General features: G+C 43.2%; 1 protein-coding gene across 1 annotated transcript in view; it reads left to right on the top strand.

Moving 5' to 3' along the window:
• The window catches only part of KCNH3 (potassium voltage-gated channel subfamily H member 3), a 337,652-nt gene that overhangs the window by 200,505 nt on the left and 116,767 nt on the right, over positions 1-20,380 (top strand). The window contains exons 7-9 of the mRNA XM_085600263.1: positions 1,330-1,537; positions 1,760-2,017; positions 5,865-6,064. Of these exons, the coding sequence (XP_085456389.1) occupies positions 1,330-1,537; positions 1,760-2,017; positions 5,865-6,064 (666 nt within the window). The remainder of the gene's footprint in view (positions 1-1,329; positions 1,538-1,759; positions 2,018-5,864; positions 6,065-20,380) is intronic.

Consider the following 20,380-nt stretch of genomic DNA (forward strand, 5'->3'; position numbering starts at 1 on the left):
CTTCCTAGGCTGAGATTTCAAGACACTGAAAAACAAAGAGCCTGGAACTGCAGTCATAAAAAACAAGAACAAAATTGTGCAGGGTATCTTATTCCTGATTTTCAAAGTTCATTCTAAATAGCCGTATTCAGGAAACAACCAGGCCCAACCGGGGGATTCCGTAGAGGGGCCAAGAGACCCGGCCCAGCCCAGCCTCTTCAGGCCACCGTCAGGAGCCCGGATCCAGTTTTACGCTCTTCCTGGCACGGGAAAGTGCGTGCGTGATGGGCGTCTCCTGGCACAAGGAAGCCTGGGGGATGGAGTCCCCGGTGATGGCAGGCAGGCAGCGGTAACGGACTCCCGCGCTGTGTAAGCCCAGATCCAGTTTTACATGCTTCCTGGCGCGGGAAAGTGCGTGCATGCTTGTGCGCCTCCTGGCAGTAGGAAGCCTGGGTGATGGAGTCCCCGGTGATGGCAGGCAGGTGTTTGAAATGTCAAGAGTTCAAGAGTCACACAAGACTCTCTCCGCTCACGTAACTCTATCTGGACCAACAGAATTCTTCGTAAATGGTGAAAGGTTGACCAGAACACATAACAATCTTGTAGTTATGCTTGTGTCTCCCTGATCTCATAGAAGTCTATCTAACCGGTGTGGTCTCTAGTTAGTCATCAGTCAGTCTCCGACAGTGGCTTAATGTCTGCATAAGTCTCCGTGAACTCAATATTCCTCATTAGTCTAGCATGTCCTTTAACTTTCAGGAGCCCAAAGGGTAGTCAGAAATCAGACTGGTTGATTGAGAGTCTAACTGCTTGATCACGGATCTTTCTTACTGCTAGTCACAAAGTAAAATATGCATTGCCAACCATAGTGCAGTTTCCATACCAGCACTGCAAGATCATACCTTTAGTCATTCTTCCACCAGCCTACACTTCCTGTCTCCTTATCTGACTCCTGTAGTTTTTTTAACCCATATTTGTCCCTTTGTCACTGTTTTTATATCTTTCTCTTCATTCCTTCTCCCTTTTCTACCTTGCTCTTGATCTGATCATAAACAATAAGTCCACTTCACCAAAAATGAGTGCCAGTGAGCATCACCTGAATCACGTTCATAAATTCAGCACTGTCTCTCTCTCTTGATGCCCACCCCCTGCATTTGCCTTTTCCATTTTACAAAGCTTTAGTACCATTTTCTTATCTCACTTTTGGTATGACTCTCTTCAGCCATTTCCTTTCTTCCCTCACTAACCCGTTGTTCCTCGTTTGTACTCTAGCTTGCTCTCAGCATGTCTCACTCGATCTGCCTCTCTCAATGTATCTGAATTGTCTCCTTCCTCATTGGGCCCTTACAGTATTTCGGGGCACACCTGCTGAAGACAGTGCGGTTGCTACGGCTACTGCGCCTTCTGCCCAAGCTGGACCGATACTCCCAATATAGCGCTGTTGTACTCTCATTGCTGATGATCGTCTTCGCGCTGCTGGCTCACTGGGTCGCCTGCATCTGGTACTTCATTGGTCAGCGGGAGATCGAGAACAACCAATCAGAACTGCCTGAGCTTGGTAAGCATGAGGTCTGCAGCCTTGGCCATCACATTTCAGTGTGAATTTTAAGGCACAATTTTACATTTCGTTTGTATATGAAAGAATCACCATAAAAAATCAGTCTAGCAGGGCTTTACCAATTCAAAAAATTAGAATGTTCATTATGGTTGGGGTGGCAGTGCAGTTGGTGCAAGGTGTATGGCAGATGACCTCTGACCCTTTTTTCCATATCTGCTACAGGGTGGTTGCAAGAGCTCGCCCGCCGTCTGGAAACCCCGTATTACTTGGTGATGAAGAACAGCTCTGGTGAGGTGGGCGACCAGGGCAACTGTACAAACGGGACCCGACCAGAGCTGCTGGGTGGGCCTTCGTTACGCAGCTCATATATCACATCTCTCTACTTCGCCCTCAGCTCTCTCACCAGCGTGGGCTTTGGCAACGTGTCGGCCAACACTGACACCGAGAAGATCTTTTCTATCTGCACCATGCTGATTGGAGGTGAGATGGGTCCTTGGGGTGGGAAAGGAACAGTATGAAAGGCCTTGTGTCCACTTTTGAGGTACAGGGGTCTTTGCTGCGAGCCCAGAAAAGTGGCAGGGCCTTGGTGAGGAGACCAGAGGAATTTAATGGCCTTGGGAAGGAGACCAAGAACTAGGAAGACCTTTTTGAAGAGCCTGAAAATAAGGCAGAGTTAGGGAATGAGACTAAAGTAGGTTCAACTCTTGGGGCTGGGAGTAGTCTTCGGATGGTAGACCAAAGGTGGGAAATGGATCTTGGGGTTGTGAGCAGGGTTGGGACCTAGGGAGTGACAGCAAGGGTTTGACCTTGTGGGTGAGAGTACGGTTGGAACTCCGGAAGTGAGAGCAGGGGGCTTGACTGCGCCTCTTTGTTTAGAGTGGTACAAGACAGGTCTGGAGATGAGATGACAGAATGGCTGAGACTGTACACTCTCTAGAAGCTAGACTGTGGTGATACACAGCCCTCAACAGAGTGACATGTGTGAGGACAGCTATGCATTCTGAAGGTTAGACAGCAGTGAGATGGCCACATCAACTCCAAAGAGGAAATTAGGCGTAGCGCAGGATCTTTGGCTCCTGCCATGAGACAAAGGGTGAAATACAGTGCTCAATTCTGAAGGCAAGGTGTAAGCCCTTATTTACTGAAGATTTGTAAGTGCCCTCTCACAACGCAATGGAATGTAAATTAGGGTCTTAGTGCGAGCAGGGAAATTCCAATTCATGGGTTGGGACAGAGGATGAAACAGGGTCCTTGGCTATGGAGGTGAGGTCCTGAGATGCCAAAGAGGAAAGGTTTACAAAGATGCTGTGTGCATACGATCTCCTTTGTTAAAGCACAACCACACTATAAAGGCTCATTTGGGCTTAATATTACTAATACAGCAAAGGCTGTGGACCTTTAAACTTATAGTTGGTAGATATCTTTGTAAACCCTGGAGAGTGTAACAAGTGAAACAAGGCCACATGTGGAATAATGATGGTCTGCATGATTAGAATATTGGATACGTGGTCGCTCAGGAAAGGTATTGTAGTAGAAGGCATTAATCCATGGTAAAATCCCCTTTGCACCAACATTCTCTATTTTCTCTGCTTTTAGTATTTTTTCCTAAAAATGTGATACTGATATAAGATTTTAATAGTAATATGAGAGGAAGAAGAATCCTAGTATTTTAAAATGGCACAGTATTCCCTCCTTGAAACTGTCCAGTGCATAAAAAGTATGTTCCCACCCCTATGCAACACAGGAGGCTCTTTACTCCATAAGTCTTCACCAGGGGTATGGGACGGGTACTTGCTAGTTCTCAAAAATAAGAGATACCATGTGATGTACTGTGAATGTGGTCCTAACGAATCAAAAAGGCAGCAATGAAGAAATACTTATTTCGTGCAAGGACGAGCTTCATTCAGCAAAAGATACTCAAGCATGTTCACCAGCTGGTTGCATCTCAAGCAGATATCTACATTCATTTCTTGACCCTTTCTTAGGGTTTTTAAATGATAAAAAAAGAAACAAGTGAGGCGGGTTACATATGTTTATTTACAAATGAAAACCCTCAGATCTCTTAAACAAAAAGTTGTAATTTAACGAAGGGGATCCTGACTCAGCAGTCCTAGGCATTGAAATGTACCGAAAGCAAACTTAGCAACTCTTGAGACAAGCTTCAAAAACATTTTACTGGACCCTACTCCAGAGATCAGAACACAGATACAAACCTTAGCATTACAGCCTTTGACCCAAGTGCTGTACTGCTCACTAGATTTGTCCTTCCTCTCGCCTATGGGCTCCAAATTAATTGTATGCTGGTGTTTAGTGATCGATGTACACCCTGGCAGCGGCTACAGTGCGCTATTACACACTCAGGACCATGTTTAATTAGCTTGTACAGAGTATGGTGACTGGCTAAGAGAGTTTGATTGTACTCCGATTCTGAGAGTTTAAGAGGCAAAAGAAATCGGTAAGATTTTGTGCTAGACTAGTGAGTACATTACTGATCCCAACCCTGATATTTCCAACACATGCCTCTAAGTTAGTTCCTCGCGTACGCCAGTGGATACAGTTCCCTTGGGAGCCATATTGTCAATAATAAGACTTATTTTTATGTATTTTTTAATGACTCTACAAAGTATTACATTACGTTGAGCAACAAACAAGCAGTGACAGTATACCGAGTATTGGCTTGGTGCAAGTATTAAACAGTCTTTTTTTTCCTTTTACATCATCTACGGATGAGTGAGGGGATAATAAAATAATCTGGTTACATATCATGAGTGAATCGGTAGGCAATCCTTGTTGTGCATGACAATTAACCAACTTTAAACAGTAACATAAACCTGAACAACATAACGTTACTAGCGGGTGGAGAACGTATAAGTGAAGGTCGTGGTTGGGTGTCGTATTGTTGTATGGGGTGAAGGTGGTATCTTGGGAGTGCAATGGCGGACAAGGGAGTAGATGCGCTGCACAAAGTCATTCTCATAAGTTGGAGTATCCTTGCAAGCTGAGGATTCAAGCTGCCCACAGTAAACCATGTGTTAAATATTACAGAATTTATGAAATTGCATAAATAAATGTATGATGATTCAAAAATCGGATGTTGCTGCTATTTTCATGTTGTAATAATGTATTGATTACTATGAGCTACTCTAAATAACTCTTGCCCATTTAGCTCCACTTAGTAGAACGATAGAATTTAAGAGGATTATTACTTTGAGTGAATAATTGGTTTGGGACCATTGTCTTTTGTATTAAGTCTATACCCAGGTCCTTGACTTTTGGGTTACCCCATTTTTGTAATGGCCACAGTAAAAAGGGAGCTGCAGTGCAGTCAGGCAGTAGGTTTGAGGTATCGCTGGTGTGAGGTAGGGGAACTCGGGGATGGTTGTACGGCATTACAGTGCATGCTTTTACCATGCATGACTTTACCACGCAGGTAAGTGCAATTAAGGTAAGTTATATATATATATATATATATATATATATATATATATATACACACACACACACACACATATCCAAGGCACTCATGGGTCCCTTGAGGTATCCATAGATTTATTTGAGCAAACACACGTTTGAATGAATGTGCACAGATTTAGAAGTCCAATCATCTTGGGCCATGGGAAGGGAATGCTTGAGCATATGGGAAAAGAATGTAAAAAGTGCAGGATTTCAACCAACTATCTTATTAATAACCCCTTAAATAAAACAGAAATTATTTGAAATGGAATTCTCCACAGAAGCCTGGGTTTCACAGAGACGAGGGGGCGTCTCCAAGCTCAGGAGCTGTTGCTGAGGTCTCCGGTACAACATTGCCGACATATGTGCCTTCTTGCAGAGATCTGAAATGTACTAATTTGTGTATTAGTAAGTTGTGGGATGTTGCCGTGGAAACGACGTGTGTGCTCTTGTGGGCGGTGAGTGGGGGGCAGGCGGTCTCCCCAGCAATGGAGAACATTAATAGCGGGAAGAAGCTGTCGCACACCCACATGGAGAGCTCCGGCACCAACCAGTCATTAGCACCAATTACATGTCAGTGCGCCCGACCTAAACCACCCCCTGCTTTCAATCTCCTTGTAAGCTTTATATTGCCCCTTCCTTTCTCGCCCCCCTCCAATGCTTTCCTGTCTCACCCCCCCCCCCCCTCCCAGATTTCCTCTCCGTATACCCGCCCCTCCCTCCCATATCTCACTTGCTGCTCTCTCGTCTCCCATCTCTTCTCCCTGGTCATCGTCCTCTTCAACTAATGCTCTTCCCCTTCTGTCTCGCTTAACTTTCCTCCCTCTCTCGCTCTGCATCTCACTGGATTTTCCGTGTCTCCGTCTCTCTCCAGCTCTGATGCACGCCGTGGTGTTTGGGAATGTGACGGCCATCATTCAGCGGATGTACGCGAGACGTTTTCTGTACCACAGCCGCACCCGTGACCTGAGGGACTACATCCGCATCCACCGCATCCCCAAGCCGCTCAAGCAGCGGATGCTCGAGTACTTCCAGGCCACGTGGTCTGTCAACAATGGCATTGACACCAACGAGGTGAGACCGCATTTAGGGGAGAGTCCCTGAACTCTTGGGCCTAATTCAAAAACGGCCTCCGCAGTCGCGGCGGGGGCCCCGCCCTCGTGACGGCCCACCTTACGGCAGGGGCCGCCACCCGGGCCCTCCGCCGCGGAGGCCGTTAGTGAATTAGGCCCAACCTGTTTGAACAGCACCGTCTAGCGTGCACCGAAGACAAATGTAAATTGTGCAGAGCGGAACCAATTCTGAGGTCAAAGGCTAACGCAACCCCGTTTTCCCAATCCTAAATCAAAATGTCCAGCGAACGAAGAGGCCTTATTTGTGACTGCGAGTACCGAGGTTACTACACACGTGGGTATTAACATTGAACACAGTTCTCCAGCTAAAGCCTTGTTGAAGAAACTGAAGTTGTGAACTCCTGAAATCCACAGAATACGCTGGCTAAAGTCACCTTTCAGACCAGACACGAGTCCCCTGGTGAAATGCGCTAGCCATGAGTTATGGAAAACACTGCGTGTCTATCCACCTTAATGTCTTTTCTCTTAATTTTCCCTGCCCTATTTTCACATTTCTTTTGATCACAATTTTGAATAGTAAGAATTTAGTTTTGAGAGGTAAAAATACAGAAGTAATAAATTGGTAAGTATAATAATAAAAGTGTTGTGGTAATACTCATCAATGCCATTTACAGATACTGGTGGGTTGAACGCTTCCTTGAATTGCACCTGCTACTCCCCTTGGCCCTAGGGCATGTGGCACCTGGCCGAGGGCTGGCACGACAGTCATAAAGCATTACACTTAGGAAATAAAACTGACATTCCAAACCGAGGTTAATATATAATAGGATACATGTACTAGTTACTTTGTAAAAGTTAGGTACTGATATTAATATACATATATTTAAATAAATGGAAAAAGTGTAAAGCATCTAAACTAATCCCACTGGGATACGAGTTCCTACACCGTTTAACTGAAGACTTCAAATAGTTACAACAGGAACATTCATTACAAGAAATGACCCGCTCAGCAAGTCAAGATCTTCCTGCAGGCGGTTAGGGCTGCGGAAAAGTCAACCATAAGTAGGGTGGAACTGTTAAAAAAAGTTTTCAGTGTCTATGGCACTCCCGCTCTCTCTCTCTTTTCAGGATTTGCTAATATGAAAGCCATCACTCTTCAGATTGTATCTTATACCTTATGCCCCTTTGTGCCAATGCTGGCTGGCGGTGCCAAGTGCCCCTTTTTGTTGATATAGGAAGCAGCTAGACTCACTGTGTAGCCCGCTCCCTGTTTGCACGTTTCTAAAGAATTTACCGCAGGATTACCTCAAAGATGTTTGAGTTCGTTTTGCACAGTTCAGCATTATCTAAGGGATTTCCAGTCCCTAAACTATTCTACAGACGATTTCCCGCATTATACACCACCCACGTTTTGCAGCAGAGTGACGTGAGGTGCTGAATTGATGATGCACCTTCTGGTTTCCCAAACCTCTTGTCCCACCGCCTGTGATTTTTAGATGGCCACCATCTGATCTCTTGTCCGAACACTGTTTGTCCTCAGGTTGAGTTTTAACTCAGGAGTGCCAGCATAGTAGGAAGATTCTTCTATTGACTATGCTCCGGTAGTAATCCTGCATGCCCTGGAGTCCAAGGCTACATAGATTCTGCCTAATTAAGAAGTAGCATCCCTCTCTCCATAGTAACGAGTTTCTAAGTACAGCTGAAGCTTGCTAAAGGCCACTTCTATATTTAGAATGATTTTTATACGAGATGATCCTCATAAGCTGTTATTTTTAAAGTTACTAAAGGATACATTTGTTGTTCTGTTTAAAGCTCGTTTTTCGAAAACAAAAATTTCAAAAATACACTTAGGGTAGTCTATCATTGTCTGTCCCTTTATATCCATCAACAACACTTTCTCATTTGTTTATTACTTATTACTATTGCTCCTGGCCATCCACAGCCACAAGATAGTGATCAGGAAAGAGACAAAAGGGTGGTTTTACCTCAACAACTCTCCTCACTCTGAATAACAGACTGCAGCCCACTTCTCCCCACCATCTACCAAGTGGCAGTGCTACAGGAAGGACCTATTCAAATTTCTATAGGAGTCTTGTTTCCTTTGTCCTCACTTCACTGTCTAGGTCTCCTCCCTCCTGCATCTCCTGTCATACACTTCCACTGTCTGGGAAAACATCACCCCCATCTTGTGCACAGGAACAGGCTCCGGACCTCCAGAATGGAACCCACAGGCCTGCATCCCTCAGCTTCACTTATACATACAATGCACATACTACAATGGCCACATACACAGCATGGACAACATACACTTGGGTGAGGTTAGGTGACAAAACAGGGTATAAATCTGACTGTGCATTGGTGAGACACTCTCAGCCACTGCCAAATAACCCTTTGTTTAGGGAGTGAGGAAAAAACATTTAATTATGAATTGAGGAAAGATTTTCAAATGAAACCTTTTCTTGTTTCTGCACCAACTCCCCTTGTGCAGCATACAGACCCAGTACCAAAGTTGGATACACCAGATTATGTTTAAAATTGCTGTCCTAGGCTTGGCATACAACAGGCTAGGGCTCTTAATGTTTAAATGATGTGTACTCTCGGAATCGCATGTTAAGCTGTATGTCCTGGATATGAAGTGCTATGTATAATGATGTTTCTTTCTACAGCTTGCATCCTCCAACATGCTTGCTATTTCAGAAAAGATTTCCTTCATTATACTCCTAAAACCATGCATGAAAAAGTGACCTTGATGTCCTTCCACTTGATTCTTCTCCTTTCTTTCTTCAGAGTGACCCTCTTGTTATCTTCCACCTTCTGAATGCCTTCAATTCTTAAGTATAGCCTCCTCTGTTTCATGCATGCCTTAATCCTTCTTATTGGAATTCTAAAATTGGCTGATATCTCATTTCATAGACCACAACCTCTCCTCTCTAAAACTCTATCCCTGTAACCTAACATGACTTAATCTACACCAGCCTATCTCACCAACCATTCACCTGAAATCACAAAGCCCCCACTAATGATCACACCTAACTGGTATTAATAAATCACAAAGAACTGGAGCAAATGCATGCAGTATTTCTTAAGAGCACATGGCTAATTGCAATAACCAACCAGAAACACTAGATTAATCTTAGGTTCTGGAGTAGCGTACTACTCGCCTTAAAGCGGATCAACCCCTCGTATGGGGTAGTAAGCGCTATATAAATACAAATGCAATTTAGGTTTTAAAGCACAATGTGTATCACGTGGTAGACCTGTTTTTGTAGGTGACCTCGCTCCTAGTATGTATGGCTCAACTGCAGAGGAAGACTATTTTTACAACAGAAACATACAAGGCCTGGGTGAAAACCTATCTCAGAAACAGGAGGGCGGCCACACTACTTCAAGAAACAGGGTTCCTTATACAGCAACGTATCAATAAAAGGGATTTTTTGGGGAAATTAACAATCAGACAAGCCACACTCCACTGTCCTCACAACCAAAATCTTCTCAGTATAAGTCTTAAAAGGAGCCAAGAGGCAATTATACACGATCTGTTTTAATAAAATATGTAAAAACCAATTGTACAATTATAAAAATCATCTTACCTCAAATATTTAATAAAAATGCATTACACAAATATATCTAAAATCTTGTATTGAGAGAGACATAAATCAGACATGCATATTTGTCATTCAAATACTAGTTAATCTGAAGGAATCAACTATTTGAAATGTCTAAACATGCTTTTTTGTGGAAAATAGTTTGTCGTTCCTCAAATTAAACAACAACAGGGGGGCGTCAACGCGTTTTGGTGGACAAATAATGAAGAACCACCTTCTTCAGGACCACAACAATTTTTATCTCTCTAGTCAGGTATGTTATATTCACCTGCATAAAGAACAAAACATATATCACAGAGATTTTTTTAACAATTTATTTTCATACATGGATCGAAAACAAAACTAATCAATCCATATGGTTTTCCTTAATTATTTATAAATCAGGTTTCTTTTTAATACATCAAAATCAACCTGTAAGATGTTTATTAACACCCAAAGAATCTTTTCTCTTTAAAACATTTATAAATTAAACTGGAAATTGTCTAAAGGGCCCAAGATCAAGACTGAAATCCAAACATTCACTCATTTCCAGACATGCTTACACGCTCATTTATCAAATAGGAAGGAATTATTGGTACACTCACCAGATTTTGTTATTGGAATATTGGTGAGGCACACTAATGACCTTCAAACAGCCAGGTCATTGTAAGCGTAAAAGTAGGGGTAGAAGAATAAATGAGTTTTACTGTCTAGTTAACGTTATCCTTCGAGATAATATCAACTGTTCCAACCGTAACTGGAGTAAAGGTAGCATACCTCTTATGTTTTTTATTAGAGTGCTCACACGGATGCTTAAGGCCAGTGGTACTACCAATATGATGGCCGAGATGCATTATGAGAAACCTAAAAAAGAGGACAAGTTTTAGTTAAGGTAACCTAATTTTTATAAGGTTCCCTGAGCTATCCGACAAGGTTCCAGGTTTCCCTGACTACATACTTATGTTTAAAAATTCAAAGGTTTGATACCGGGACGTTTTGTTGGGGACTAACCAGTCCTCCAAATGTCACCCGATGTTGGTCACCACATCAATTTCATTTTTCTCAGTAGTAGTGTTTCTAAAAGTCAAATAAATTTAAATTGATCAGATTATCAATAAAGTGCACTCTGCAAAACAGACCAACAGTATATGCATATATCCCTATATACTGTTGTCTAAAGTCTGGGGAATCCTATCAAAAAGAACCCCAAATAGACATAACTAAACAAAAGAAGGTTGTATATACAACAGAGGATTACTCTACTCATAGGGTAGCGTCTTTGTGTACAGGATAGAGTATAGGACATCTACACTTATTGAAAGTTATCACCCTACAGTATAAAAATTCACCTAAATAAACAATTTGATTAGAAATACATATGAATTTGTGTTTTCACCAAAGGTTCTAAATATAAAATACTTTTGTAACCAAGGTGCCAGAAGCCATTAATTAATCCCACAATCTTGCACTTCATAGGGCGATCATAAATTATTAATGTCCTCAAGAGATGTACTATTGTCACATCCTGATAGTTCCTTATCAGTCTATTAAAACGACCTCTATGCCCCAGATGTTCATTAGTGCCCTACATTGCTATAGTCCTCCGGGGACGTCTTCATGTTAATAAGTCCCAGTACGTGTCCCTTAAAGCCTCAGTTATCTAGGTTAGACTAAAAGTTCAACCTCAAATTAAAATTAGACTCAGAGGTCGCTCAGAGCTATGGTTGCTGAAAATTCAGTTACTCTAGTCACGCTAGTTTCTGCATCCCATGTGTGCCGGCGTTTGCAGTTGGAAAGAAATGGCGATAAGTGTCAGGATCGAGTTAAATACCTCAGTATGGAAACAGATCAAAAGTGGCTGCTTGCAATATTGTAAGGAAATTAATAAATAGTGAGGCGGCCATAGACAGAAAGGGAAATTAGAGGACTTAAACATCGTTCCAAGTAGACATGATTCATGCAGTCCTAAGGTCTACATCAAAGGCGCTGGGAATGAAATTTAAAATGTACCCGCAGAGTTCCAAAAAACACCTGTTGTCACAAAAAAAGCAGATAACATCTGTTGTCATAATAAATATGCATTTCAAAGGAGAAAAGGACTTCTTTGGAAGTGTGGCGTAGTAAAATATAGTTAGAAATGGCAAGAGGTTCAACAAGAACGACCAGGAAGAGAAAAAGATAAAAGTAGTACCTCAATCAAAGCACAATCAGCTGAAGGACAGCAATCAAACTAAAGCAATCAGTACTTGGTCCATGCTCCAGTCGAAAGAAGAAGTGAAACCAGCATGTGCTGGCCAATTAGAAGGCAGCGGCAACAAATAAGAGTGACAAGGAATCCAACGAAAGTTAAGCAAGGGGTGGGCTGCAAGCCCCTTGTTGTTTACAATGTCACTTGAAAGCGCATGCAGAGCCTGCACTGTTGCAGACAAAACCTAAAAAGAGAAACTAGACTTCCTACTGTCCTCAACCTTCAGTAAAGGTACTGAAACTTCAGTATGTGGAGACAACACAAAAACCCTGAGGATTAAAGGGTGATAGTTTGGGAGAAAGCTGATATCCTACTCAGTCCACTTTCCCTGCCTCATCACAACCTCTCTCATACTTTACATCCATCTCTATGCTTAACTCCTTCGAAGATCTTTAGTGTCCCCCCTCCAAATGCAAGTAATTCCATTGCGTCATGTTTCTGATATGCACTTTCATCCCTCGGCACTCCATCCTCACTGCACCAGATTCTTAAATCTCACACAGTGCACCCCTCCGTTAGATGTAATTCTTTCTCTGTGCATCTCCCACTCCCACATTCCCACAAAACAGCTAATCTTAGTCAAGGGATCTTCATTCATATTAAGAAAGACTAGCATCTTGGAACATACGTTTTTGAAGACAAAAGTCTAGCTCAAGAAAAATCGCTAAGCAAAAGCCCATTTATAAGTAACATTTTCTAATTTCATATTTATGTTAAATACTTTCATTAAAACCTAACTTCGAAAAGCAGGCATCTTGCACAGGCATTTCCAACTGTCCTTAAAAAAAAAAGACAAAGCCCTGAAGAGAAATTCAACACTGCCACTTTAAGGCAGCAGTCCCATAATGTGGTGCAGTGCCAGCATTCATTTATTCTTTTAAACATTGTAGAGCATGTGACTCTAATCACTGGGATTTGCTGTTTTCAGCCATTAGATATAAAAAAAATAGAGTTAATATTATATCACTGGGAACAACATACCAGCTGTCAGCAAGACTGTGAACAGGGCCTTCAGAAAGGGAAGTATCTCTGCCACTTAGCTACTGGTGCTTTCTCTGAAAGTTGTTGCTGCAGAGTCACACAGAAAGAGGCAGTAGAAGAAGTACATAGTGCTCTAGCTCTCAAGAACCTCTTCTTCTAAGGATTAACATTCTCCAGATGCGGAACATCTAATACTCCCATAAAGCCAGTGAACTCCATAGCACTTCTGGGTCATTACGACAATTTGTTATGGAACCAATTGGAACAATTCACAGAGCCTATATCCACTAACAAGGAGGCAGGACGGTATTAAAGTGTTAACAGGAGACACAATACTCTCTGACAAAATAATTAGCCCAGACAAAGATGTTTCATATCTTTCTGCCACTAATACCTCTCCATAATCTCCAAGAGGTGGTCTTCATATTCATGGATCTTTTGTTTTCAGGCTCTTCGCTGTCTGAGTCGCATTAAAGCGATGATTAGTACCACAAATAAAGTCTGGGGCTAATGCTGTAAAAACTATAAGTTTGTAAACTAGGGGCGAATTCGCCAAACTCATTGAAACCACAGAGAGAAGTTTTTGGGAGCAATCGGTTCAAACTTCATACTGAAACAGCAGTAGCATTGGCAGAATCTTACTTCCATCAAAGGCACAGTAGAAAACTATCCTCTGACGGTATTTAGAAAACATCCTGAAAATATCATGCAACTCTGCTGGATCAAAAATATCTAAGCAAATAGGCCATGGAAAGAGTCCTCAAATGTCTGAAGGATAGAAGGATGTATTCCTGCTACTTTAGTGTAAGTGAAATGGCTAGAAAGAGATCGTACCAGTCTTTGACCACGTGGACCAAAACACAGTGAACAAGTGGGTGACGAGAGGAAAGATCAGGATGTTGGCATAACACCTAATCTATCCATAACTGCAACAATGTCTATATCCATATTCCTATCCTAAGGAAGCCACCCAGGATCTGGGGACCTAACAGATGAAAAGATCTGATCTGATTGCCTGCTACCATCAACTTAGAAGTGGTGTGAGCTATTTTAGGACCCAGGGACTTAGTCCCCTGTCCTGGAAAAGTTTAAAAAAAAAACATGGGGGGCTGGCTTCCCCAACCCTGGGGGAACCGGGAGGGGTCCCAGAGGGACTCCTCTGGGGCCAAAAAGTAGTTTTTAGGTCTCACTGAGTCAGCGCATGCGCTGCTCTGCGAGACATTTAGTCAGTGGCTTTTGAAAATGCTTCCAAAGGCTGTTGCCGGCCACCAACATTCGGTTACGCGCAAAGCGCGCGCGCCTCTCTCCGCCTCTGCAATCAACGCACTTATTGAAGAGAACATAAAGCGATAAACACATTATTCTACGCAATACCGGATAGTTTCACTAGATGGCGCTAGAAGTTCATAAAGCAGAAGATAAGTGTGTGGGCTGCAGGATGAGGTGAAAGTCGGTGTGGATTTTTAAAAAAATAGGTAAGTGCTCAACATGCCTTTGTGCAGTGTACAGAAACTCATCTGTGTGTGTACAGTAACCCTTATAGTACATTTATAGCACAGATAAGGAATTCTCCTGACCAGAAACATTAACAATGGGCGGATTATGCTTCTGAAAAACTTGTATTTAATTGCACCCTTAAAGCAAAGCCCATTTTACCTGGCTCAGTATTCATCACGAAGCTCTTCATTCACACGTTGTGGTGTATGGCTGTAAACGATTAATTATTTTACCTTTCTGGACTATTAAAAGCCCCGCTTTTAAGCACACTGAATATTATTAAAACATTTTTATCAGATAATGCTGATTTTTTTATTCTTTGTGTTCATCTGAACATACATCAAGTCTAGCTAAGTTGTGTTTTATAAAATAGTATTGATTTGAGACAAGGCCGCCGCATTCCCCCTCTTATCTCTGTCTGTGAAGCTGTTCGTAGGCAGACGTCCCAGAACGCTATGTTTTATGTCAGAGCCTCGGGGTGTAGGGGCAGGCCGCAGAAGCAACAGGAAGACTGGGGCCTGTAGGGCCGACGGAGTTGGCTGTTCGATGAAGTAAGGAGGTTAGCAGATACCAAACTCCCTCCCCCATTGTGTCACCCTCAAAGAGGGGTGCGTTGGCAGTGCTTTAAATGACCCGGTGCCAAGTCATTATTTTGAGAGGGAGTGTACCTGCACTTCTCAGAAGAAGTGCAATCATTATAATTGGAGAGAACTGGCACTTTACAGAAGCAAGTAGGTACACTAGTAAAGGTTACTCGCATGTCTATTTTTCCATTTCAAACACTGGTTTAGAGGCATGAGTATGTAAAGATCATTACCCATTTGCAAAGTGTCATCAACTTACAATAGAGAGGGCAACTTCCCACTATGGTGTAGCAGGACATCTTGGGCACATAGAGAGACTTTCTGAGCACAAAGCCTCTCTGCGGGCACTGAGCCCTCAGACATGTCGTTGGGGGTGTTGATTATTGTAGAGGGGTGCCACCCAGTCTCGGATTGGCAAGGTGGGCAATCTGACGTCACCCTCCCTTCCATGGAACTTCCTGGGAGCCTTGGTTTCCCTCCTTCCTCTGCTCGTCCGCAATGCAGGACTATAAAGTAGTGGCTTTTTTCTGGAAACGGCAGCCACAGTAAAGTAATAAGACTTTGTTTCCTTTCCTTTAAAAGCACAAGGATAACAAGGGATTTACATGTATGACTGGTGAAACAAAACAATGTGAGGAATATTAAAATTACGGCATGGACAAGATGCTTGGTTGAAATTGAAACTTTTGACTTCTGGCGAGGTGTGGGAAGCTGGCTTTGCACAGTCCGTCTTTGTTGAATGCTGAAATTCATAAACTTTAATCTGTTTTTAAAACCTTTTTGTGTTAGGAATCCAGCCAATACTTACTGCATCTGAGACCACATGCTGTGAACACACTTTTATTTATGCTGTTATTCTAAAAACATTATATGCTGGTTTTGATCTCATGTAACCCGTTCACCCTAAGGGAAGCAACAAAAAATATGCATAAAGATTAGCATCATTGAGCACATGTCTGAGTTTTAACTGCATGACATTTTGAGTTTTTTTCTAACCCATGCTAGAACACAGTATATTGTCGATAATAGTTAAATCTTTTACTTGAAATGGGAACATGCTCTCTATTTCGAAGGAAAAGTGCATTTTGTACACATTAGACTGTCACTAACTGTCCCTACCTGTACACGTATGTGTATATATTGCATATTATTGAATCCTCTGCCCTTTGGACATAACAAATAAGCCAGTATGTGAAACTCCTGTCCCATATAATAACGCAGTTTAGTGGCTGGCCAACAACCTAATATATTATTAGTAGTCCAACTGGAAGCAAGCATCTTCTCTACTTTAAGCATGTGCCGAATGTCTCCAGAGAACCCCAACGGACTGGTTGTATGTTGGAACATTGAGTTCCTCAACAACAACTCCCTTAACCACGTGGTCTGTACTACAACCGCGTCCCAACAACGATTTGTTTTACCACACATTTTTGTGATAAAGGAATGCATGGTAAACCACCCCCTAAAATCTATTCCAAACCCCTCCCAGTCCCTAAATTCTATCCTGTACCCCCCTACCTCCCACCCCCTAAAAACGTACATGAACCCCAACCTCCTATTAACTTACACTAACCTCTCCCACCTCCCAAAAACTAACACTAACCCCTACCACTCCCTAAAATCTAACTCAGCCCCCCACCCCTAAAAAGGAATACAACCCCCACTCTCTTAAAACTAACTCCAACCTCTTTCACCCCTGAAAAACCTACACAAACACCTCCCACCTCCTAAAAACGATCACAAACCCCCACCCCTAAATCTATTTCGAACCCCTCCCACCCCCTTAAGACTAACTCAAACCCCTCCCACCCCCTAAAAACTAACCAAACCCCTCCCACCCCCTAAAAACGACCACAACCTCCCCCAACCCCTAAAAACAAATACGAAACCCCCACCCCCAAAAAACGAACACAAATCCCACCACCCCTTAAAATCCACCCCGAACCCATCCCATAAAAACTAACACCCAACCCCCTCCCCACCCCAGAACCCCTCTTACCTCTCCTGTTCCTCCGATGCTCCTCTGGACTGCCCATCCCGAACACTAGACCGTCTTAGCCTGAACCACACCCATGCGTGGTTCAGGGTAAGTCGTTGTTCGTGCAAGTCATTGTTCGGCTTGCGTGACTCCGGAACCCGTTGTTCCGTAGTCATTGTTAAGGATGTTTCCCCAACGGACTACAATACAACGCATTAAAGGGTCGACATTTATGAACAGATCTCTACTGGTCTGGTGCTTCGGAGACAGCCTGAACTGCATATAGCAGGGTTCAAGCTCTGCTCAAATAATTGGGCTATTGTAAATTCAGTGACAAGTTTACAGCGGGGGGGTGTGTTCAATCTGTCATCTTTTTATTTCAAGCATAACTTTCCCCTAACGCTGATTCTTCAGGCTGTTCAATTAGGGTGACCAGATCTTAAGAACCAAAAACAGGGACATTTAACAAAAATAGAAGATGGATTATAATGTTACATCAACTGTGCTGCGCAGAATGACTACTCCTATCAACATAGGAATACAGAAGAAGCACTAAAAAAATAAACTATTGTAATTTCTAAAACCAGCATCATACTTGTTAATTTAATTGCTTCCTTATAACAGCTGCTAACTAGCACAACTTTAAAACACCCAATAAAGTGCCTCTTACTGGTTTCAGTCGACCTCCTCTAAAAACCGGGACATGAGCCAAAAGTGCCGAAATCTGCCGGGACAGCTGGAGAAAACCGGGGACTGTCCGGCCAAATCCAGGACGCCTGGTCACCCTATGTTCAATACTCCACTGATGCAGTCGCGCACAGAATGTTATAGTGCTGTTGACTTGCATCAAGGGACTTGTCTTTCTGTCTGTGCCTTAAAAAGCCTCGGAAAATGTCCATAAATGTTTCGTGAGGCAGCATGTATTCCTGAACTAGACTGCATGACCAAGTGTGTAGTAATTGTACAGCTCTCCGATCCCCTGCGGCACCCCATAGGTCTCCCCATGAAGCCGCTGTTAAATGTGTCGGCTGATAGCTCTCATTAGTTTTCATGCAGTCAGGCACAGTGCTTCATTCAGAAGCTGAGTCCTTTTTGACCCCAGCTGCTTCCGGGCACATGACTCCGCATCAGCGCAGCATCACTTCAGCAAAGCACCAACTTAGCATCACTCAGCACCACCTGAGCACCAGAGCAACACCACTACTACAGCATCACTCAGCACCACCTAAGTATCACTCAGCATCACCTTCACACCAGCACTAGCCAATAGTACTAGCTAAAGATTTATAAGGTCCCAAAGGCGAGACCTATTGGCTATGCCAATGCTTGTTTTATTTATCAGTGCCACAGATCCATGGAGGATCTGTGTCGTTGGGAAAAGACAATGCGCCTTATAGCACTTTTTAAGTTTGAACCCCACAGTATGGGCCAGGGCCCGGGATTATCCATTTTTATATTTTATTTGGGAGGGGGGCATGTGACCCTCCTCCCCAAGTCTTGTTGCGGCCCTTGAGATCCATTCTCCAGGGCAGATTCTATAACTAGGGGAGGGGGCATACTGCCCTCTTCTCTGAGCATAAGTGATGCCCTATGGTCCCCATCTTCCGGGCCCAAAACTGCTAATTTGGGCAGGGGGGCATGCACCACACCTCTCAGAGCCTTAGTGAGGCCCAGGGGACCCCATCCCCCAGGGCAGTGTACACAATTTAGGAGATTGGGTGTGCCTCCCCTCCCCAAGACTCTTAGAGGCCTGGGCACCCACCCCCCAGGTGTAAGACTCACATTTTGGGGTGGGGGCATTCAGCCCCCAACCTGAGCCACTCATTGGCAGGGGCCTAACGTGAGCAGAGTCCTGGCGAGACCATCCCTGGGACAGTGAAGTTCCCTGTCCAGGAGAGTGTGGGCTTCGACTACTGCCCCAACAATTGTGTTAGATGTGGGTGTCCTGGGTGGGCACTGGACCACCTGCTGAAAACAAAATGCCATCTGAGGAGCCAGCAGAGGCCGGCCGTATTGTGCTAGTTGTGGGTGCCCCACGTTAAAAGTAAAATTGCCTGCTCCCGCTGACACCCTGTATGGGTGCTGGCTGGGCGAGACAGTAGGAGTTGTGTTGGTCTTAGGCCTCCCCTCCCCGTGATCCTAAACTAATAAAAAAATTAAAAAGAAAATGTGGGTGCCCCCAGTGGGCATCGGGGCACCAAAAACATGCAAATAAAAGGGGAAAAAGAATAATAATCAGCAGGAGACACTTGTTTATTATTCACTGCAAAAGAGTGCTCTATAATGCCCTGCAAGGGCTTTTCAATCATATTTGTATGGTCCTGGTGGTGCCTCTTCAAAGCATTTTTTAATGTTCTGGAGGGCTGCAGGGAGCTAAGCAGCCACCCACAACATTAAAAACCAGTCTCTTGGGTCATTGAATCCATGATCCCAGGAGTGTTTATCATATTTTTAAACCACTCCAAACCTGGGCTATAGGCTCTTCATTTGGAGTGGTTGATTCTGTGGCTGTATTTTATAACCTGAAAAATGTTCTAAAAAAGACTCAAAGGCATGTTGAATGTTTTTATTTAAAAAACTGGTTTATTATAAATATGTTGTAACAATCACTATTATGAAACATTGCAACATAAGAATTTATAAAATATACATTTGAATATAGTTAGTGGCAACTTTGTGACTAAGCCAATAGGTCTGCTCTATATATGCTGATCTGCTGACCCCTTGATAAAGCCAGTAGCCCCTCTGCTTTTATTATATATTAGTGTTTTAACCTTTTGACAAAGCCAGTAGGTTTTGCCTTACTTAAAATGACACTGCTTATTGCCAGCAGTGGTTAGGCTCAGGGCCTGGGTGTTGGCCAGGCCCTGCGCCCACGGTGGACTGGATGCAGGGCCTGTTTGCAGGTCGGGCCCTGTACCCAGCGGCATGCCACACACAGCCACAGGCCATGCACAGTGGGGGTCGGCACTAGTCCTGAGCAAAGGATTTGGCTACAGACCCGACCTTTCGCCTGACCCAATAGAACTATAGAAATTCTCTGAAAAAAACAAAGGTTAAAATGACGTTACAGTTAGGAATCGTAATCTTACTTGAAATTTGTATTAAAACCTTAAATGTTAACTGAAAAAACCAGAGGTTAAATGGACGTTATAGTTAGGTGAAAATGTCAGTTAAAACATGCCGTTTTAAATGAACAAAATCACTGAAAGTCACTAGTTAAAGTTATTTCACATAACTGTAATTTGTACCCTAAAGTAAGTGTAATTCACGCCCTCGCCATGCACAGCTAATCAAGGCCGAACTGGGTACCAAAACCATCCCTGACAAATTTAGCAATACTAGCCCCCATGATGCGAGGAACACGTGGGCGCAACTTCGAGGAGAGTTTGGAAAAGTTCTATCCCTTAATACATTTCTGAACCTTTTGGACTTTTTCTCATCT

The sequence above is a fragment of the Triturus cristatus genome, chromosome 4_2 (genome assembly GCF_964204655.1).
Source record: "Triturus cristatus chromosome 4_2, aTriCri1.1, whole genome shotgun sequence".
Lineage (NCBI taxonomy): Eukaryota > Metazoa > Chordata > Amphibia > Caudata > Salamandridae > Triturus > Triturus cristatus.